This window comes from Chionomys nivalis, chromosome 10 (genome assembly GCF_950005125.1).
Source record: "Chionomys nivalis chromosome 10, mChiNiv1.1, whole genome shotgun sequence".
Classification (NCBI taxonomy): domain Eukaryota; kingdom Metazoa; phylum Chordata; class Mammalia; order Rodentia; family Cricetidae; genus Chionomys; species Chionomys nivalis.
In genome coordinates this window covers 51,037,964-51,060,420 of record NC_080095.1, presented here as the reverse complement: position 1 = coordinate 51,060,420, position 22,457 = coordinate 51,037,964, and the positions used below count along the sequence as shown (strand labels likewise).

The 22,457-nt window shown below is 42.9% G+C and overlaps 3 protein-coding genes across 3 annotated transcripts in view; 2 read left to right on the top strand and 1 right to left on the bottom strand.

Annotated features, from left to right (window-relative positions):
- The window catches only part of Mnat1 (MNAT1 component of CDK activating kinase), a 143,940-nt gene extending 139,673 nt beyond the window's left edge, over positions 1 to 4,267 (top strand). The window contains exon 8 of the mRNA XM_057783202.1: positions 3,819 to 4,267. Within this exon, the coding sequence (XP_057639185.1) occupies positions 3,819 to 3,939 (121 nt within the window). The 3' untranslated portion in view covers positions 3,940 to 4,267. The remainder of the gene's footprint in view (positions 1 to 3,818) is intronic.
- A 7,928-nt stretch (positions 4,268 to 12,195) lies between these two features.
- On the bottom strand, positions 12,196 to 18,456 carry Trmt5 (tRNA methyltransferase 5). The gene is made up of 5 exons (XM_057782851.1): positions 18,319 to 18,456; positions 16,248 to 16,903; positions 14,383 to 14,507; positions 12,748 to 13,399; positions 12,196 to 12,415 (listed from the first exon to the last, which is right to left on the bottom strand). The coding sequence occupies exons 1-5, from the start codon at positions 18,321 to 18,323 to the stop codon at positions 12,336 to 12,338; spliced, it is 1,518 nt and encodes a 505-aa protein (XP_057638834.1). The 5' UTR covers positions 18,324 to 18,456; the 3' UTR covers positions 12,196 to 12,335.
- Positions 18,457 to 18,501: 45 nt separating this feature from the next.
- Slc38a6 (solute carrier family 38 member 6) overlaps positions 18,502 to 22,457 on the top strand; it is a 61,537-nt gene continuing 57,581 nt past the window's right edge. The window contains exons 1-2 of the mRNA XM_057782852.1: positions 18,502 to 18,680; positions 20,017 to 20,147. Coding sequence (XP_057638835.1) covers positions 18,573 to 18,680; positions 20,017 to 20,147 — 239 coding nt within the window. The 5' untranslated portion in view covers positions 18,502 to 18,572. The remainder of the gene's footprint in view (positions 18,681 to 20,016; positions 20,148 to 22,457) is intronic.

Here is a 22,457-nt window from a genome sequence, read left to right as displayed (position 1 = left end):
CTCAGTCATTTGGGGCCAGCCCTAGGAATGTAGGAAGTTGTGTCTCAAAACGCAAAGCTGAAGAATATTCACCCTGTTTTTGAAAAGCAGGTTCCATTCTCTAGGCTTCACACCTGTCTTACCTTGAACCAGTGCCCATTATAATTCTTGACGGGGCTGGTAATTCAGAAGAGAAGCAGCCAGTGTGAGCTCATTTCCGTTTCCACTCTAAAACTGATAGATTATTTGGAGCTGGCATGTCCCAGGGGTTGTCATGAAGAGAAGAGGCTCTGACTGGTGCTTGTGTTGGTGTTGATTCCCTCCATGTGCTGTCCCTTCCTGAGAGTGTGGTTTGAGCATCACCAAGGAGTTGAGTACAGCTGTCTACCCGGTGGTCAGTGCAGCGCTTATAAGAGAAAGGAAATAGCAAGAGCAGTCGAGAGCCAGTCTGTGTATCAGGACCTGAGGAATAAAGTCTTTCTGAAGTAAAGTGTAAGTTATCCCACCTACTGGGGAGTGAACCTGCTAAAAATGAGAAGAATGAAGATGCTAATCGAAGTCTAATGTCCAAGCCTTTTCTTCTCTAAGGTCCACTCTTCCTTCTTCTTCCTCCGTCTTCAGAGTCCCCTAGTGACTGACACATAGTACAAAGGAAGGCAACTTTAGGCAGAACATAAATTAAAGTTCAAAGTGTCCTGTGTATAAGAATTACTTCATACACATTTTTAAAAGCACACTGTTAGGTTTTATTAAAAAAATAGTGATTTTTTTAAAAAAATCTGAATTTGGTCTGTTTTCAGTAAAACTAATGGTATACTACCAAAATAAACAACCCCATACTGGTTTCTACTTAGAAGATTTATACATCATGAAAAACAGAACTACTACCTTGGTGTTGGCTAAATAGAGCTGTTGTGTCCAGGCCCCAAAGCTTGACTTCTGGAAATGAATTTGCCTAAGATACTTTCCTCGTTTTGTTACATAAATTATACATAAAATGATGCTGACCTCTGCTGTAGCCCCCAAGTAATGTCTTTTTAATGATTACAGAGGATAAATATAGGTATGGAGAACGGTAGAAAAGTAGGCAAAAACCAAATTCTTGATCTCTAGTTTCAGTGTGGCAGATCTTTAAAATACTCTGGCATACCACAATAATTATAGGGTTTAGTTTAAACAGTGAATTAAAACACCTAGGAACAAAACCCTACAACTGAGTAGTAAGAACAAACTGTATTTTTAAATGGAATCAATACAGGTTGCTTTGGTTGAAATATTTTTGAACCACTTAACAGTAAAAATTTTTGTATAGCCCTCGAGATCAAAAAGAGTAATATAAATAGGAGGACTCTTACAGACCTTAGTCCCAGACATGTTTAAGCGATTGGAGAAGGGAAATGTATTTTCTTCAGTGCTGTGCAGAGAAATTTTAATTGACTTATTTTGGCAGTGAGAATCATATAACTCACCATTAATAACTCAAATTTAACAATATTTGCTCATTGCTTTGGATTATGACTGCATTCAAAAAGTACCATTTTCAAACACTAATTAATCATTTTAGATAAACTTTTAAAAAATGCATTTATGGCCTCAATGAGTATGACTGTTTATTACATTTTCCTTATAAAAGCTGAACTGTTTTATATACTCTTTATGGAAACAGTGCACAGTCGTAAATTAGAAGATGCAACTGTTTTAGGTATTTTCCTGGACCTGCGTCTGCCTGCCAGCAGTGCAGCTGCTTCAGGTCTCTCGGCATAACATATAAAAAGCTGGATGCACACTGCAGGTTTATACTGGACTTGCCAAGCCAGGAATGGTGTGACTCAACTTTCCCAGAAGCCAGCCAGGCCAAGTGCAATGAATCAAGTTAGCTGCACATTGCTTTGTATTACAACTGTGAAAACCAATTCCACTTGTGATAGTTGTTCTCTGACTGTCAGCAAATACCTTGGAGCTTGTGCTGTGCTGGGTGTGAGCTAAATGGGACCAGAACTCCACCTTTCCTTTGAGAATCTGAGAAGAGTAAGGTGCCATCACATGGTCAGAATAGGGTATTTAGATTTAATTTTAATTATAAAACTATTACTTATTTGTGTGACTATCGTTGAGTTTCCAGTTACTTTCTGAGGTAATTCACCACTTACTTTGTTTCTTTATTGATAGGAATCCCTTTTTGGTTTCTTCTTTGTTAATTTTGGGCTTTTGTGGCAGGGTCTCACTTTGCACCCCTGACTGGCCTTGAACTCAGAGATCCACCTGCCTCTGCCTCCTGGGTGCTGGGATTAACCTAGCCTTATTCATCAGAATCTTAACAGCTAGCATTTTATTGTGCTTTGGGAGGACACTAATAAAATAACTTTGTAGTCATGTGATAGATTTAATGAATTCCTGTTTAATTCCTGTGAGACCTTGGCCACTACCTGGGATTCATCAGTGACACTTAATGATGTTAGTTCCTGAAGTAGGAGGCGTCCTTGGAAGCGTATGTGATGACAATATTTTATTTTATCCCTTACATTTTTCACTTATGTACATTTCATAAGATACTATAGTTGTATATAATATTTATATTATATAGAATATCTACTATTAGTGTTCTATATAACATAAATAAGCTTGGGATAGATTTACAGATAGCTTGGTATGCCATAAATATACTACCCAAATAGTTTTAGATTGTTGCTCAGTAAACATTTATTTATTTCTCCTTTGACTTTCACCCTTGGCAGAAAAGCAAAGATTTGAGTTAAGACCATGATTTGTGCGATGTGAATAAGTTATAGCCAGTTCCAAGAGTTTGGCCTATTTCATTTGACAGCTTCTTCTATTTGGTCCCTTAAGTTGCCATATATATTTCAATCATACAAGCTTACTAAACATAGACACAAACAAAAAAAAAGATTTGTTTTTATGTTAGAAATAAGAAGTTGTTCATGCATTGAGATCTTGACACACAGGAAGTTTGAATAAATGAGTAGAAAAGGTTCCAAGCTATTAAAACGTCCTGTTTCCTGATTTATTCTTTTGTCATACCTGTTCTTCTGAAAGTGGGTGAAGCAGCTTTGTTTCCAGGGACGATGTGGCTTCCTACAGAGACGTTAAAGCCAGGCTGGAAATGCCGCTTCCCTCAGTATGATGGCCATGCTGACACGTCACTCGTTTGGTTGGATTATCTAACTTTTTAGGCCTCCCTTGTCTATTTGTATGAAGGCAGAAATTCTCCATTGGTAAAAGACTGTGAGACTGAAGAAACACTGTTATTCTGTCTTTTGAAATCTGCTCAGTTCTTCCATACCTACCCGCAGATTTCTTGCACATGTAATTTCTAAGGTTTCTTTTTCTACAAGGAAGGAGACAATACGCTTTTTACTGAGGAGATTCTGAACTATTGTGAGCTCTCTTCCCTGCCCCATTTGTTTTTGGTATTAAAGGGTTTGCTTTAAACCGCTTTTGTGAAGATGTTAGTAACATAATAGTGCCATCATGTGTATTTATTAAGAGCATGCCGAGAAGGACAGCATTCATTGGACCTAAACAGCAGCCAACAAAACAAATCAGCAGTGGAAATTGTGAAACAGTGAACATTTTAATATTTCATCAGAATTTATAAGCCTTCAGAACTATTCTTTGACGTCACTGTCCTTTGAAGCTGAGTCTATTGAGACGATCTGTATATACAGTTAGCATGTCTCCTTTTAAAAGGTTCATTTATAAAAGCCTGAACATTTCGATTTCAGAATTGCTTTTAAAATTAGGGTCAGTTTGGCACTTGCTTTGTAAAGTGACACCGAGTCAGGTTTTCACGCCAGTGCCGCACTTCTGCTTTCTTTTAGGTATTTAAACCACGTCCGAGCTGCCTCTCCACAGGACCTTGCAGGGGGCTACACGTCTTCTCTTGCTTGTCACAGAGCACTCCAGGATGCATTCAGTGGGCTTTTCTGGCAGCCCAGATAAACCTGTGTTTTCTCCTTTATGAGAGCTGGATCTTGGAGCCGAACCAACAGGGTTGGAGGTAAAGAAATTTGTGAAATGGCAGCGCACACAGCTGCACAGGCTGCACCACCTCTCGCTGCCGTGCTCAGGTGCCTACTACAGTCTGAACCAAGCTGAGAAATGTGTTGCATATAGATTCCTGGAAGAGCTTTATTTTTTACTTCTGTTCTTCAGAGACGGATTGAAGCATTGACTCTCATCAGACAGGAATGGAATAAATGATTTCCCTATGTATGGAGTTTGACAGACTTATAAAAATTTTTTTTAAATAAAACTTGAATTTATGGTACATTTTGTGGTTTTTCTCTTCTTACAGTGTTTTCTGGAACATGTTTCCAAATGCCTTTTTTATTATACATTCAGTGTTAATATCCAAGTCTATATTTTCCCTATAAAACTTCTCCTTTTTTTTTCCTAATGTCTTCTTACTCGTGGTCCAGACAAATGGGCACATTCCCTCCCAGCAGCAGGCTGTGCAGAGTGAAGCCCAGTCTGGAATGATGACGCTCCCTCAGCAATGAGAGACTCAGCGCCTGCTCTGTGCAGTGCAAAATGAGGCAAGCCCAATACGGTTCTCATGATAAAGCAGAGCCCAGCATTCCCCCGCTTTCATGGTAAATTCAAAGAAGTAAGCTAATAAAATTTAATACATCAATGGCACCTTTCACTACCAACATGAGCTCATTTTATGATGAGATGTTGAGACTGGAAAAGGCAGCACTGAAGTGAGATTTCTCTGGGCATAATTTGTAGGCTGATGTAGTTTTCCACCGAAACCTCAAGGGCTTTCATTGTACCCGTGGTTTTGCCTCGAGTTGGGATGTGGATGGGATAGTCACGGAGTATCCCACGCTTGTGTGAGTCTGGGGCATAGACCCCTGGGTAAAAAACATAGCTTTTCAAGGTCACAGGTTAGTTCTTAATCCAGATCTAGTTCTGACGACTCTTCAGTGTGCCTATCATTCCTTTTATTATGTTTTTGATACTTGAGAATTCATGGTTTTAAATCCAATCTGTAAATCTGATGAAAGAAATGAAACAGCGAACCTATGGTTAGGACGTCACCGCACTTGGATGCGGAATTTGATGTATCTAAAGGTGATGAGCTAATTGATAAATGTTTCGAAGGCTTTCAGGCTTTGTTTTGCATCTGCCTTAGAAGTCCTTACTTGAATATATATATAAAGAATGCTCAAACGTACCACAAAGACACTTGCTCAACTATCTATATTCATAGCAATATAATTTGTAATACCCAGAACATGGAAACAACCTAGATGCCCCTCAGTCAAAGAATGGATAAAGAAAATGTGATACATTTACACAATGAACTATTACTCAGCTGAAAAAAAAAAAACAATGACATCAAGAAATTTGCAGGCAAGTGGATGGAACTAGAAAAAAAATCATCCTTAGTGAGGAAACTCAGACCCAGAAAGACGAACACAGTATGTACTCTCTCATAAGTGGATATTAGATAAAAAGCAAAAGATAATAATCCACAGCCCCAGAGAAGCTAGGTAACAAGGAGGACTCTAAGAGGGATGCATGAATCACCCTAGGAAGGGGAAATAGATGAGATCTCCTGGATAAACTGGGGTGAAGGGGGGTAGAGGGGAGGGAATGGGGATGAAAACATGAGGTCGAGTTGTGGGAGGGACACAGAGGGAGAACAATAAAAGATCTTTTGTTTGTTTGTTTTGTTTTTCAAGACAGAGACAGGGTTTCTCTAGCTGTCTTGGAACTCTGTAGACCAGGCTGGCCTTGAGCTCACAGACCTCCTTCTGCCTCTGCCTTCTGAGTGCTGGGATTAAAGAAGAGAATTGTCTGACTGAAAGAGATATCTTGATAAAAGGAGCCATTCTGGGGTTAGGGAGAAACCTGGTGCTAGGGAAATTCCCTGGAGTCCACAGGATGACAACTAAGACTCCTACCAATGGTGGAGTGGGTGCCTGAACTGACCTCCTGTAGATTGGCGACTAACCAAATTGTCATCATAGAACCTTTGCCCATTAACTGATAGAAGCACGTGCAGAGATCCATGAACAAACACTGGACTGAGCTCTGGGGTCCAGTCGAGGAGGGGGGGAGGGATCATATGAGGGGGGCGGTAAAGATTATGACAGGGCAACCCAGAGACATCTGACCTGAGCAGGTGGGAGCTCATGGACTCTGGATGGACAGCTAGGGAGCCTGCGTGGGACCCAACTAGGCCCTCTGCATGTGCGTGACAATTGTGTGGCTTGGTCTGTTTGTGGGGCCCCTAGCACTGGGACCAGGATCTATCCTGGTGCATGAGCTGGCTTTTTGGAATCTATGGCGGGATGCCTTGCTCAGCCTTGATGGAGGTGGGAGGGATTTGATCCTGTCTCAACTTGATGTTCCAGGCTTTGTTGACTCCCCGTGGGAGGCCTTACCATTTCTGAGGAGTGGATTGGGGGTAGTGGAGGGAGGGGGAATTGTGGCTGGGATGTAAAATGAATTAAAAAATGTAAAAATAAAACAATACACTGGGCGGTGGTGGCGCACACCTTTAATTCCAGCACACAGGAAGCAGAGGCAGGCAGATTTCTGTGAGTTCAAGGCCAGCCTGGTCTACAAAGTTTCCAGGACAAGCTTCAAAAAGCTACACAGAGAAACCGTGTCTCAAAAAAGCATACATAGATAGATAGATAAATAAATATTTAAGGAAAAAAAAAGAAATCCTTACTTGACTCTGTTAGGTAAATGAACTAGAGAAAGATTGTGTCCGTATGCAATGGGAATCTCCTAAATTGAATCTTGCACTTCTCTCTCACCGTCCCATGGGTTCCTCCTAGAGGTGGAGTGTACAAGTCTTTCATCTCTGGAGTATCTGTTCTGTAATGCTTGTACAGAAATAGCCATGGTACAACTTTTGTGCCAGGCATTCTACTTCATGTATTGCCTTTGTTGTGGTTTGGTTTGGGTTTTTTGAGACAGGGTTTCTCTGTGTAGCCCTAGCTGCTCTGAATCTCCCTCATGGTAAACCAGACTGGCACCAGGCTGGCCTCCAACTCAGAGATTCTCCTGCCTCTGCCTCCCGATTGCTGGAATTTAAGGTGTGTGCCATCACCACCGCCAGGCTGTATTTTCTAATCCTTACAACAATCCCATTACCATCTCCTCTGTTTTAGCAAGGAGCAATACCTCGTAAAAACAGTAGGGCCAGGATCCAAACCCAAGTTGTAAGGCTCCAGAGGCCATGCTCTAGATTAGTGGGTCTCAAGCTTCCTGATGCTGTGACCCTTCAATCCAGTACCTCATGTTCCCCAGCCATAAAGTTACGTCACACTGTGAAAAGGTCGTGGGACTCCTATAAGGGATCGCGACCCAATGGTTGAGAACCTGTGCTCTAGAGGTACCAGACTAGAAACATCAGCCCTGTTAAAGCCGTAGGCACTCTAGGAAGACTTCACAAGTTTTACAGAGCAAGTGTCTAACTGCTTTGTGGGATATAAATGAAGTCAGTGGAAGCAAGTAATAAAGGTCTGGAATACACATACATCACAAGATACATTGCTGGTGGGCCTGAATCATGTGACTCAGTAAAGATCTCATCTAAGAGCTCCCAGGAGCTGTCTTGGGCCATCAACGGGTGCCACATACTGATTTCAAAATCCAAATAGGTGTCTGTTTAAACTTTATTAGTATTTTGATGAGTTTTCTGTACACCAGTGAGCATCCTAGCTATGGTTTTCTACTGCGTTCATCAAAAATCCTTGTACTAGGAATCATCAGTGAAGATTAGGGTGACTCTGGAGTTAAGTGATCAGTTCACTTAGACTACATGAAAGGGGAGGGAGGGGCAAGCATTTATAAAAACAAGTTGTAGCATTGTAGAATTCTAATTGATCTCAGTAATAAAAACCTGGAGTCAGTCAGATATCGGGGTAAATGCTGAAAGACCAAAGAGACAAAGGAGCAAGCCACAGGCATTCTTACCTTGCCAACTTCTCAGCCAAAAAGGAGCCAAGCTTCTGTCTCCACCCTGCCTTATCACTTCCTCTCTCTACCCAGCCACATCATTTCCTGTGTCTTCCTTCCAGGTGCTGGGATTAAAGGTGTGTGCTACCGCTGCCTGGCCTTTATGGTTAACTAGTGGCTAGCTTTGCCCTCTGATCTCCAGGCAAGGTTTTTTTTTTGTTTTTTTGTTTTGTTTTGTTTTGTTTTGAGCACAAAGTTGCTACAAATCACTTTATACCGTAATTGCTCAGCTGTTTTTTCACAAATGACTTATCAAAACCAAGGGATCTGATAAAGGCTAAACCAAAAAGCAAGGCTGTTTGCAATTATTGCTTTATGAATAAAGTGGCTGCCCTTTGCTGCAGATTTTCTCTGTAGCTAACTCCTTTTTCTGTTACATATTTGGGAATTAATTTCCTAGTTCAGAAGAGTTTCCCACTGCCAGTCCTGTTCCTCTCTCCTCCCTTAGAATGTTTGCTAACTTTATCTCATGCAAGCAACCACAGGTGAGCCCAGTGTTCCTATCATTTGCAGATAACATGGTTTTCCTTTAGTCCCCCTGATCTTTGGCTCTTTCAATCTTCTTGCCTCCTCTTCTGTGATGGTCCTTGAGCTTTGTGGAGTGGTAGTGGCGGTAATATTGATGTCCTAGTCATAGCTGAGCGTTCGGTTGTGAGTTTTTGCCTTAATCATCATTCCCTATACAAAGAAACTTTCCCACTGAAGTTCTAGCGCTGTGCTAATCTATGGATATACAGAGAAGAATTTAGACTGCAGTTTGATATTACATCCGTTTAGCAGACTAATAGTAGATTCTACTCTTGGTACCCGTCAGCTCCCCAACCATGGCTTCCGGGCCAGATTTATAGTGCAAGTCATGAGTTTCCTCGCGTGGAGCAAGCCTTAACGCCAGTTGGAAAGCCGTTGCTTACCGCCATGACATTCATGCTGTCACATCCTTGGGCATACCTCGCCAACCTGGTCATCATTGTTCATGTCTGAGTAAAACTTTGACATTCCCCCTCCACCCACAGTAGCCTACAAAGCTATGACAGCTCATAAGGAGGGAGGGAACTTCCTAGTATCAGCTAGACTTCTCCATGTCTTTATGACCAAGGTATGTGGTGTCTCTAGCAAAAGGTCTTACCGTCAAGTTCTGGTGGGCAACCAAGAGCAATGGCGAAAGCCTGTCCTGTCTTACGAGTTTCCAGCATACCTCTACCCAACAACTCAAGGGGGCGTGTCCCACACCTGCCACTGGGCTTTTCATTTGGCAAGCCCAGGCTTCTGGGAGGAGTAGGAAGGCCTTTTAAGAGGATTACATTCTTTTCCTGATTATCTGTCATTACAGGGTACATGAGTAGGCTCTAATTTTCTGGTAGAAGCTCCTTAACTGCTGTAAATAGTTTGATGTGGCGACAATTCCCTAGGCCCTTGTAACGCATACTCCAAAATACCGAATATCTAAAAGACATCAAGTCCCAAGTCTTTATGAAGTTAATTTCTGAGGTTATTCAGTATTCCAGAATAATATTTAAGGATGGTTCTTCTGGTTGAGAAAAATTTGCATTGGATCAAAAGCTAAAACTAATAACTTCGAGAGACAGTGAAGTGCAGCAGGTAAGGGTTTCTGCCTCGGAAGCCTGATGCCTTGAGTTCTCTCTTTAGAAACCACATAAAGGAAGGACAAACCAAATGCACGAAGCTATCCTCTGACCTCCACCAGTGTTCCATGGTGCATGCATGCAAACACAAACACACACAATTTTAAAAAACTGTATTCTTTTAAATTACAAACTTTACTTTTTTTTTTTTTTTGGTTTTTCGAGACAGGGTTTCTCTGTGGTTTTGGTGCCTGTCCTGGAACTAGCTCTTGTAGACCAGGCTGGTCTCGAACTCACAGAGATCCGCCTGCCTCTGCCTCCCAAGTGCTGGGATTAAAGGCGTGCGCCACCACCGCCCGGCCAAACTTTACTCTTGATAAACAAATTAAATTAGGTGGCACAAGTCAGCCTCAAATGCTGACAAAACTCAACAAACTGGAGGACTTTTGGTCACAAAAGCAGATGAGGTTTCCCACTGATACAGCTCGCTCAGTCACATCTGCGAGACTGCAGCCTTTTCACAAGGCACTTGCGGGGCACCACAGTGGGCAGGTATGACCTTTAAACTCTGACACTCTCGGGCTTTCTCCAACTCGGCCCTCTGCTCCACATACTTTTTAAAAAAATCATTTATTAGAGACTTAGCAGATTCTGCTTTAGTTGTACATGATAGCATGTTTTGAAGCTTCATTTTCATTTCCAGTTCCACGCAGAGAGCAGTCATGGTGGCTAATCTTTAGTTATTCCAAGCCTGGTCACACAGCTTCAAAGAACTGGGCAGTATTAGCAACATCTGTCAGCCCTTTCAAAGCCAGGGCAGAATCCTTCACCTTCTCAGTTGCTTACTGACAGTGCTCCCTCTGTTCCGAGCCGAACAACTGTTCTCGCCAGAGGCCAATCCTCTTAAACATGTTTATTTTCTCTGGACACAGTTCTTCAGTTGCTGCATTCAAACACAATTCACTCAGCAACAGTAAATGGCTTTCTTTAATTGGCTCAAAGTCATTTGGGGACTTACAAGTAAGTTATAGCCTTATTTTTGTTTTATTTGCTGCTCTGGCTGAGGTTTTGAATGTTTGTGAATTATCTGAAAGTACAGACAGGCACTTGGTGTGGTGACAATGCATTTTCATCCTTCCTCTCTCTTTCTCCCTTTCTTTCAGTCAAGGGTACAGATGCCTCATTATCTAAGTGATATCAAAATGATTAACACCCCACTGAACTGTCAAAGCGTAAAATCCCCAAGATCCATTTATCCTGATATATGAGTATGCACTACTTACAAAAAAAGGAAACTTGTGAAGCTGGGCTTGGTGACTCACCTATAATCCTAGCATGTGGGAGGCTGAGGCAGGAGGGCTGTTGTGAGTTCAAGTCCACCCTGGGCTATACAGTGAATTCTCGGTCAGACTGAGCTATGAGACTCTTGTCTCAAACAATAATGTGTAGCCTGGTTATGTACAGACCATTCGAAATGCTATCTGTTGAGACACAACCATGTCCCTAGGATCTGTAGCATGCCAAGCTGCAGTATGGCCATGAGTGTCACCTCGAGGTCTGTGCTGCAATTGTTCCACTCTGGTGTCTATCGTGAGCAGCTGTAGACAGTATGAAAACTAACAGGGAGGGCAGGTGCCAATGAAACTTCATGCACCAAAACCCCAAACTCAAATTCATGTAAGTTCCATGTCACAAAATGTTATTATTTTTCAGTTGTGAAATGTAAAAAAATCCTCACGTCATAGGCCATTGTGTCAGATGTGACCTGGAAGACGTGGTTTTCCTATTCCTCATCTAGATAATTTTGTTTTACTTTTATACTGCTAATTGGTAATAGAGAAGTTGCATAAATTAATCACGTTTTTTCACTAATAACTACAATGTAGTTAAATGCTTTCCTAGTTAAGCAGAATATAGTCACTCCTGAAAAAGCATGGGATAAAACCGGACTCTCTGAGCATGGCGGACAATGAGAGCTGACGAGAGGCCAAGGACAATGGCACGGGGTTTTGATCCTACTTCATGTTCTGGCTTTGTGGGAGCCTAGACAGTTTGGATGTTCACCTTCCTAGACCTGGATGGAGGGGGGAGGACCTTGGACTTTCCACAGGGCAGGGAACCCTGACTGCTCTTGGGACTGGAGAGGGAGGAAAAGAGGAGTGGGGGGAGGGGGAGAGGGGCGGGAGGAGGGGGAGGGAAATGGGAGGCGGGGAGGAAGCGAAAAATTTTTTTTTCAATAAAAAAAAAAGAATATAGTCACTCAATCTTTAAAAACTCTTTCTAAAGGACAGACACTATTAAAAATGCATTTAATAAAAATAACTTGGATTAAAAATTGTTATACGATTTAGACTAATGAGTTCATTTATTTTGCATATGTGTGCACGCACGAGTGCCTCAATGCACGCGTGAGGTCAGAGGGACACTTTCAGGAGTCTCTCCTTTCACATGTTGGTTCCAGGGATCAAACTCAGGTCACCAGACTTGGCAGCAACTTCCTTACCTTCTGAGCCATCTTATTGGCCCATACCAATTCTATTTGAAAACTATACTGGGTAATGGTGGTGCGTGCCTGAAATTCCAACAACACATCAGGCTATTATACAAGTTCAGCTTATTTTGGTTAAATTTTACTTTGGTAATATTCCCTTTGTAAGAGCAAAACATAAGGGTTCAATAACAAATACCCAATATTTAAAGTTTACAAAATCATACAAATTGTACTTCTTCACAAAAAATTTACTAGGGAGATATAGGAAAGTTTTCAAGCTAAGAATTTGATGTAATTTGTGGCTCTGAGAAGGAATCATCTGTCCTCTGCCGTTTAAGAGATGGCTCTTCAAAATTCTCTGTAACAAATTCAGAAAGCACATTTTAGAGGATTTTAAACAACTGAATACACTTTAAAAAATATTAAGATTTTTTTCCATTCAGTCAACTTAAAAAACATTGCTGTGGATTAATTATTTTAACAAAACATGCCTGTTAGACTAAACCACATACCATGCTAAAACTTGAGGCATTCTAAACTAAATGGCAAGGTGTCACACACAAAATGACTGGAACTAGTTTAATTTCCCCACCTCCAAACTTTATACATAAACACGTGCATATACGCGCAGGTGTGAGCACACACCCACACCCCACAACACACAAGCTCCAGTCTGAAGAACATGCTCACCTAGACTCAGGGCCTGGTTCCCGTAGAGTGTAGCGGCAGGAATCTGGAAGGTGATGCACAGCATTTCCTTGTTAGGAGCCACATTTCTCACAAGGTGAACTGAACTACTCGCCTCCAAAGAAATGCCTAACACAGCTCCAGCTTGCTGACAAACATCCTTAGCAGGACTGGCATCTTTGGAGAAGCAGTAACAGTGCACTGTTGGGAGGCGCTCACTGCTGCACGGCTGCCCATCTAGAAGGGCCTTGAAAACACTGAGAAACTCTATGGCCTTTGCGGGCAAGTTCATGACGATGTGGACAGAGGGTGTTGCTTCGGCTGACGGTCCGAGCCGAAGCATCAATTCTTCTCTGACTGGTCCCTGGAGGAAGTCTTTTCCATCCATGTTAAAGACTTTCACTTTTTGGTCAACTTTATTTAGTTTACAGTTGTGCAACAGCCATTTGTGAGACTCAGGATTGAGATCATTGGCAAATACGGTGCAGTTTTTCCTTGCTGCTGGAATGGCAAAGGGCCCAACCCCAGCAAAAACATCAAACAAGACATCTCCAGGATTGAGAAGTTCAGTGATCCGGCCGTGTTCTGTGGAAAGACGAGGGTTCCAGTAGACTTTGGAGAAATCAAACTCGTACGTGTAGTTGTTTTCTCGAACCTGAAAAGGGTATCATGTTTTTAGTTAATCTCACAGGATTTAAAGTCTGTCCACTGAAACAGGATAGGTTATGTATGCACACATGAGAACACACATGTAAATGCTACTATCACAGGAACAAATAACTTCACTTAAAAATGTTTTGATTAGAATCCTGGTGTTTATGCCATTTCTGGGGCCAGTTAATATCTTGCATTCACCTTTTCCATGAGAAAAGTCAGCTCTCCAAAGCCAAATAGTTGTTCCCATCCTAAAGGGCCATAAAGTTGATTCCAATTCCCATGAGGAATGCTGCAGAGAGGCCAACCAACTGGCTTATGTTACCAGATGAAGGATGAGAACAGCATGAAGCATCTGAACCGCCCTCTCACAGAGCACTTCACGCAGCAAGCAAAGGGAGATATGTTAGAATTTGCGGTATCTAGGTTTTTAGATGACAATTACTGAAATTTTACAAATTTCATGTCTATAAATTAGATATTTTAAGCCCCTTGTTTTATGAACAAAGAATCAAAGACCAGAAAGTTCCTAGGTTGGACAAATCTTCTATGTCTTTCTTCTGTTTCCTGGGCCCTAATCTCATACTGGTATATTACCTTCTCCCTCGGGCCAAACCAGATGCTTCTGGCCAGAGCTGGAAACGTTCAAGTGTCTACCTCCCCACACCCCATCCCCCACTGCCCCACTGCCCACGAATAACCCGGCAGGTGGATGTCTCAAGAACGACTTTGTACACACAGTTCTGCAGTGTTTCTGTCACTGTCCATGGGCAATTCCTGTACTACAGAGAGCTAAGGGCTCTCCACTGATGGACTGCTCCACTACCATGATAGCAGGATTTAACTGAATCCTCTTCCAGGCTCGAGAGCACACAAGTTGTTCAGTCATACACAGCACTTCAACCCTGGGTAGATGAACATGCGCTGTCTGGACTCCGAGCACCAGTTGTCTGTTCACTTTGGGTTGGTGATACGGCACGGTACCTTGGTCAGCATATTCTCCTCTCCAGACAACACCTCCATTTGGAAATTTCGGTATGTATTGTCAATATTGCTGGTTTTATTTACTGCAGAGGTGATTCCTGGGTTTTTGTCAATCATAACTTGACCTAAAAGGTGAAAATTCATTATATATACTGCTTATTGTTTGTGAAATTAAAATTAAAAAATACTTACAGAAATTAATTACATTTTCTTTTGGCTTACAAATAAAAACTGTATTTGGTGTGTGTAATTTTGCCTACATTTCTAAAAAACAAAGGGATAAGCTAATGACTGACAGCCATAGTACATACCAAGTACGTATGGGCACCGTTAAAGTATTTTTTGAGGACTTGTGGTCTTTTTGTCAACATTTCAAAATTATATAAAAATCTATATGCACTCATTTCATAAGGAAAGAATTGCAGCTGTAAGTTAGTAAAGAGTAAAATGTACTGAATATAAATTCGTTGGAATACAATGAGAATTTTAGAACTCAGAATATGGTAAGATAATGAAACAATGGCTTGCTTACTGTGTTCTGCTTTAAATATCTGATCTCAATTAAAAAAATTTTTTTGAGAATTTGTACAATGAGTTTTGAGGCTATTAACTCCCCTCCCCAACTCCTCCCAGATCCATCCCCCTCCCCTCCCCACCCAACTTTGTGTCCTTTTTTTCCCCTATCCATCAAGTCCAGTTTGTGCTGCCCATAGTCACGGCTCTGTTGGCTTCCACTAACTTCTGAGACATAGAAGTTAATTTTAAATGAAATTAAAAACATTAAAAGTAATTCTAAAATTCCACAGCTAAAACTTAGGGCTTTGCACTTATTTGGTAAGCCGTATCTCAGGCCAGAGTGTTGTATTTTTAACACCCTGTGCACTTTACATAAAACTAAAAAGCAAGAATGGGCACAGAATGCTGTGCATTGGGGTAGGCAGGTACTACATGAAAGCCCACATCTGACACGGCACCTAGTCCCTACTGTAGGGCTCACTGCTGTGCAGGAGCAGAGAGATGCATAAAAGCATCCTCAAGTCCTAACCATGCAAAACACTAAATATTGCATTTTAAAATTGAGAATAATCCCCACAAGGTTTTTTTGTTTGTTTGTTTGTTTTTTGAGACAGGGTTTCACTGTAGTTTTAGAGCCTGTCCTGAAACTAGCTCTTGTAGACCAGGCTGGCCTCGAACTCACAGAGGCCTGCCTCTGCCTCCCGAGTGCTGGGATTAAAGGCATGTGCCACCACTGCCTGGCCCCCACAAGTTTTGAAAATTACTATATTAAAAGAGTCCTATTACTATATTAAATGAGTACTAATCTACAGAATGCATGGACACTGAGTATTTATATAAAATATAATTTTGATTAGTCTTCTGTCTAAAGAGTAAAGGCCTTGGGTCTCTGTGGAGCTACAATAGTAGAGTGTACATTACTTCCCAGCTTCTAAACGGCTGGGAACACTTAAAATGTTTTAAAGTGCTTCACATAAAGAAGAGGCTTAATTAGCCGAATCAGCATATGAATGGCATGGTATATTTGACTCTAAAACACAGGAAGTTTTGAAACCTAGTGCTGAACATCGTCCTAATGGCTTTTTGGGCCAAAAGAATTATGTCCAATACAGAACAGAGCTTTTCTGTGATGGGAGACCAAAGTCTATGCCAGTCCTGTGACTACGGAGAAGATATATCCAAAATGCTCTTCAAAAACATGGGTGGTGCTTACAATCTGGCTTCAAATTAAAACGGAACTACCTTGCTTCCGTAAGTTAGCATTTTAAAATAGAAACTTAAGCACTCAAATCAGAATTAGTCCTTTTTCTTCTTTTCCTAGAACATGAATCCGACTATAATACACCTACCAATCAAATGCTTGAACGGCAGCTGATGATCTCGGAGATTCAGGTGTGCAATGTGTCCAACCCTGCTGAACCCCGAGGTCACGTCTTGACCCTCGGGAAGCACAGCTCTCAAAATTTCCTCTGATTTAAAATTCTCGTAAGTTAGCTCCAAATTGTATTCGGACAGCTGTGGGTTGACAGCAAGTTCTTCTAAAACACCGAGTTCTGCTTTTTCAAAGGAATCAACGGTCAGCATTTTGAAGGGATCCAACATGATCAGTCTAGTATCTCCATCATCAGGGTCTTCAATGACACGCTTTATGCCCGGGCGCTGCAGAGCCACCCTCTTGAGGGCTCGCATCAACCTGCTGACTACTTCTTTTCTCACTTTGAGCACCGGAATGGACACTGTCTTTTTAAAAGCTGTTCTATCAAGTTCTGTCATTCCTCGCACCTCAGAGGGCGGGGAAAATAGTTCAGTATCTCTCGCACTTGCTTCTATTTCTGGCATGGCTGAGAATCCTTGTCTTTGACCCAACCAAAAAATTCTAGGTGCTTTCCGAAGCCTCAGTACCAATGTTCTCCTTGTCAATGCAGACAGAGACACTGATTCACTAGGGTGACACCGTGCTACTTGCAGAAGTCTTCTTGAGAATCCGAACGGCTTCCATAAGATTCTAGGAAGAAGATTTGAAAAACACCATCAAACTACCTGTGACGACATTCACAGAGGCTTTGGAGAGTGAAAATATAAATTGTCTTTCAAATCACCTGCTAAGTGCTGAGAAAAAGCTAGAATGGCATGGGAAGACAGACTCTCCTGCTGGACGGTACAATCTTTGTCATTTCCATCTTCAGTCTACTTGCCCTTGTAACAGAGGACTAATCGTCCAGCAACCTCCTATACTGAATGACCTCTGTTCATGGTTTCTATGGAACACATATAGAATTGTGTGAAAGCTGAGAAATGGGCACCTCTAAATGAAATGGCTATGACAGATGATGCCACCAATAGCAAAACTTCCTAGGATATTCTTATGGGAAGCTTATCAGAAGCTGTATTATGAATTTTGTAAGCTAGGGAGTAAGTCAATCACCCAAAGTTGTGTGGCTGTAAGCGGTTCAGCAAGGCTTAAGAGGCGGCTTGCCTAGCGTGCATGAAGCCTTGGGGTCTATTCCCAGCCTCACTTATATCAGGCATGGTGGTGCCTGCCTGTAATCTCAGCAATAGAGAGTCAGGAAGACTAAAAGTTCAAGACCAGCATTTGAGACTAAGCTCAAAAAACAAAAACCTTGCTCAAGAATGACCTTAAGGGCTGGGGATACAGCTCAGCTGGAAGAGTGTTTGCCTAGTATGCACCCACAAACGCATGGGCTTTCAGCATTGCAGGCCTCTGATCCCAATACTCCACTCAGAAGGGAAGGCAGGAGGCTCAGCAACTGCAGGCCACCCTCCAAGTCAGTCTAGATAAGTGAGTTGTCCTCCCCTTCCACATGACCTCAGTATATTGCCAGGACGTCATTCATACTGTACTGCCGCGTGTCTTGCCTATAACGAAAGGCTTCGGTATTTTGAATGTCGAGGCTCGACTGGGTGTTTCAAGCACAGTATTAATTATTCACTTCATCTTTTAAAATACCAAACCAGTGGCAAAAGGGTCCTGTCAGAGATCCCTATAATATAAAGCAATGAAGTTTAGGTTTATACTAGTACTTAATGAACTACACTGACACCGAGTAATTCTAGGTGTCCATTTATCATTTTGTAAAATGTGAAGAAAGACTCATGAAAAGATTTTTGGTACTGGGAACCTAATATTGGGCATTACTCATGCTAGGCAATCGTTCAACCACTGAGCTACACCCCAATCCTCACCAAGGGTCTTGGCTTACTTAGCAGCCGGTTGACCAAGAAGATAAATGGCCTGGTGGCTTTTCCGCGCTCGTTGGGCGGGAGATGAGAGCACGAGTTCTGCCGCTGGCTGACCGTCAGGTCTTTCGTATAACCCGGGACACGGGGGACCCCTCATCAGCCTCACCTTCCCAAGGCCAGCGTCATCGAGGCCGGCTAGGGACCAGAATCCTCACTCACCTCATGCTCTGGTGCAGATCAGAAATGGGTCTTCAAAGGGTGGGCGTGCTCTTGGCGACGTCATCACTGTCGGCCGCAGAGGGAGCGTAAAGTCAGGTCTCGTGGACGGACTCGCTCCACTCTTCCTGGTCGCGGTGAGCTACGGAAACCCGGAAGGGCCAGGCCCGTAACTCCGCCCCTGACGCGACTCAACAGGGCGAGTGGGGCCGAGCCAGAGGCTCGCTGATGGAACTGGTAGTCGAGAGCGGGGCAGCATGCAGGCGTCTCGGGGCAGCATCCAAGCCCAGCCGGGCTGGTACGTCTCTGCCCAGCAGCCCGAGGAGGCGGCGGCTGCGGAAGAGTGGAGCCCGTTGCTAAGCAACGTAAGTGGGCTCCGCTAGCAGCGCGGGGCTGGTTCGCCGCGGCATCCTTCAGAGCTTGCTAGAAGAGTTCTGGACTGGGGTGGGGGACCCCAGGGTGGGACTCGAACCACTCCCAGGGTGGGACTCGAACCACTGACCCCAGCCGAGTTTGGAATGTGGTAGCAGCTTGGCGCCCTGAGTCGAGAGTGGGGCTTGGGACACCGGCGGGATGAGCTAGGGTTTGGTGACTCACAGTTGTTTTGTATCTTTGTCGCCTTTCAGTTTCCTCTGGTCTTGTGAGATCTTTGCAATAATCGAGAGATTTCTTTTCTGGACTTAGTCATGCGGGCGAAGGGAAAGGTGAGCGGTAGGCACTTTAATACAGAAGTCCGCGAGAGTAAAAACGAGGAGAGGGATCTGTTAATATGCACATAGCTCGTCCTTAACCTCAAGCAGATGTAATGCACTGTGTGGGGTCCCAGCCCCCTCTTCGGTGCTGAAGGTCCAGCCCAGGGCCTTGGGCATGCTAGACAACCTAACCCAGAACTGCTTTTCAGTCCTGGGGCTCCACGTTTAAACTGAATCCTTGGACTGTGACAGTTGATAGTTTGCTTCTGTTGTCCCTGTGATGATCCGTGCCGGGCAGACTTAATTCACTGTGTATATAAATAAAAGCTTAGCTTTGAAGCCCTAGGACTTGGGGAGGAACAGTTATGGACAGCAGTTCCATGCTGACACTGGGATTCTTCAGGAGTCACGTGAGCCAAGGCCTCTTCCTTTCCTCACTCTCCAGCCTCTGCTTCCCTTATCTTAATCTCTTGAATTCAAGTCACAAGAAAGGCCACGGCTCCTACGAAAGCCAGCCTGGACCCTGTACTGGAGGAGGTAATTTTTCTGGGAGACTAGGTTCCTCAAGTTGCACCAGTAGGTGAAAAGGAAAGGACCAAGTGCTATATCCAAATCTGCTTTTTATTGGTGTGGCAGTGACAAAGGTCATGACCAAAAGCAACTTGGGGAGCAACGGGTTTATTCCATTTTACAACGACAGCCCGTCATGAAGAGAAATCAGGGCAGGAATGAGGAGGTGGAAACCACCCAAAGTGGGTCGTGTCATTCCATATCAATCAGAAAAATGACCCCCACAGGCTTGCCTACAGGCTAGTCTAATGAGGGATCCTCTCAACTGAGGTTTTCTCTTCCCAGATGACTCTAGCTTGTGTTATACAACAGAAGAGCTAACCCTGTCTTGGTTAGCTAGTTAGTATTGCACACAGATCCTCAGGTTTGTATATCAGCTCCGTAATTTGACAGTGGTGTTTTGACAGACTTTTAAAGTAGTTAAATTATATGTTTACAGGAACCTCACCGGCAGGCATCCCCAGGTGTTTCCTTTGGTTTCTCGGTCTTTAATGTGATGAACGCCATCATGGGAAGTGGCATCCTTGGCTTGGCTTATGTGATGGCTAATACCGGTATCCTTGGATTTAGGTGAGGCCTGTTTTCTTAGTTTATCATCACTTTATTTATTTTGATAAAAAATCTTGATTCCATAAGATTACTGGCCTACCATTTCTAGTTGGGTTATTTCTGAGGCTTTAACATTGTACCTAACTACTCTGTGGTTTGGAGGAATGCTACCTACCATCATGCACCGCTTGAGGGATGTGTGTTCTTGTAAGACCATCAAGATGGGAGTCAGTGACTCATAAGACAATGCAGGCCTTGGTTGGAAAAGGACCCACTGAGGGGGGCTCTGGCGTAAGAATCAGAGTCTGTTGGCTTATGGGCCAGAGTAGTTAGTTATAGACCACAAAATGGAAAGGAGGAAGGCCACTGAAAATCTCCCCTTTATGGCAAGTAGTTGCTAGGGGTCTCTAGGGAAGTAAGGTGAGCAGTGAGAAGGGCATGTGCTAGGTAAGCGGCTTTCCTAGTCACCTGTTCCTAGGGTCCATAGGGCACAGAGGGTGAGCATCTAGACAAACAGGTTACTTCAGTTCTCAGAACCTAGTGGCTTTAGCTTGGAAATTGTCATTGTTTAACCAAAATAGAGGAGTTTTACCAAATGGAGTAGCCATTGCTAGCAGTTCTGCAGTGTAGCAGATTCATTGTTGCTGAAGCCGCCCACACTGTCTGGGGCCGCCTGTTGCTCCCGGGCTAAAGGCATGCAGTGTGATGTCTTGTACACGCTAGTGCAGCAAAGCAGATGTGATGTAATGGTGTTTGTGCCTCTCACTACACAAGAGATGTAGTGACAGAAGAGTGTCGCTCCTGAGCAGGACATGACTGTGAGAGGGGCTAGAGGATTTTGTTTGGTTAGTTTTTCTTGTTTTTTTTTTTTATTTTTTTATTTTTTATTTTTTTATTTTGAGACAGGGTTTCTCTATGTAGCTTTTGCTGTCCTGGAAGTCAGTCAGTCTGTGAATCAGCCTGACCTCGAACTGAAAAGGAGTACATTACCACTCCCTGGTTGGCAGACTGGTTTTGTTTTGTTTTCAACTTTTTGATTCTTGTTATAACAGCTTAAAATACAAACATGTCATTTACCATATAAAACCAACTTTCCTTCCTGTCCTTATTCTATAAGCTTTTAAAAAATGTAATCTACTCTTATTTTCATATTTTACTTTTTAAACTTTTTACTTTAAGACTAAGACACGAACACACTCACTCCCTGCGAGCCAGGACTATCCCTGTCATTCACCACCTTTTCCCCTGGGAGGTCTTCAGGGCAGTGCACACCTGAAGCTCTCCGGTGCCCAACAGGCCTTTTCTGAAGGACCTGAAGGACGGGTCCGAGACTGTTTTACAGCGCCCCGTAACAAGAAGGAACGTGCGACACACCTATGATCCCGATAGTTGGGAGGTAGAGACAAGATCAGGAATTCAGGGTCCTTCCTCAGCCACGTAAGTTCAAGGCCAGCCTAAGCTACAGGAGACCAGGCTTCAAAAAACAGACAAGCAAACTGACAGCAATGACAATAAAAGTGTACTCTAAAATCATGATTTTAAACAGTACATATAGTAGTATAATAAATGCATGGGTATTTACTATATCATTTGATTATTTACTCGGTGAATACTCTGTACTATTTGTAAAAGCATGTACTGTACTTTTGCCACTGGCAGTGTAGTGGTGTTTTCCCAGCTTCACTGTGAGCGTGAGTGATATGTTGCACTATGACCTAAGGACAGCCATGGTGTCACTGAGACCTCATTGTTAACCCAGCCATCATTGTGCAGCCAGGGCTCATGCTGACTTTCACTAATCTAAAAATGTGGCTGAGATTTAAAAAAAAAAAAAAAAACACTTGATTTATATTCTTTTTAATTTTATAAAACCTCATAGCCAAGTTAATTTATGTCAGGTTGTCCAGTGTGAAGCAAAACTTGTCAATCATGCAAATTAATAGCAATTTTTTTAAGTGCAAATAAACTATTCCTTTTCTTCTCTCCCACCGCTTCTTTAATGTTCTGGAGCCTGGCATATATTCTGTGCCTACCTTCAAGAGTTGGTTATGGTCCGTGTCATTTGCCTTTTCTATTGCTGTGAGCAGACACCGTGACCAAGGCAGCTTATAAAAGAAAGCATTTAATTGGGGTCTTGGCTTACAGAGTCAAAGGGTTAGTCCATTACCATCATGATGGGGAGTGTGGCTGGCGGCACAGGCAGGCATGGCGCTGGAGCGGTAACTGAGAGCTTACGTCTTATCCACAGAGGCACTGGACAAACACACCTCCCAATTCTTCCTAATTTGATCGCCAACTGCCATGAACCTAAGGGGCCATTCTCTTACAAAC

Excerpts from the sequence above, each read along its gene's own strand:
- Trmt5 (XM_057782851.1), bottom strand. Across the intron at positions 13,400-14,382 it reads AGGAGAATATGCTGACCAAG|GTTCGAGAAAACAACTACAC; the intron begins GTACCGTGCCGT and ends TACCCTTTTCAG. Across the intron at positions 12,416-12,747 it reads GAACCAGGCCCTGAGTCTAG|AGAATTTTGAAGAGCCATCT; the intron begins GTGAGCATGTTC and ends AATTTGTTACAG.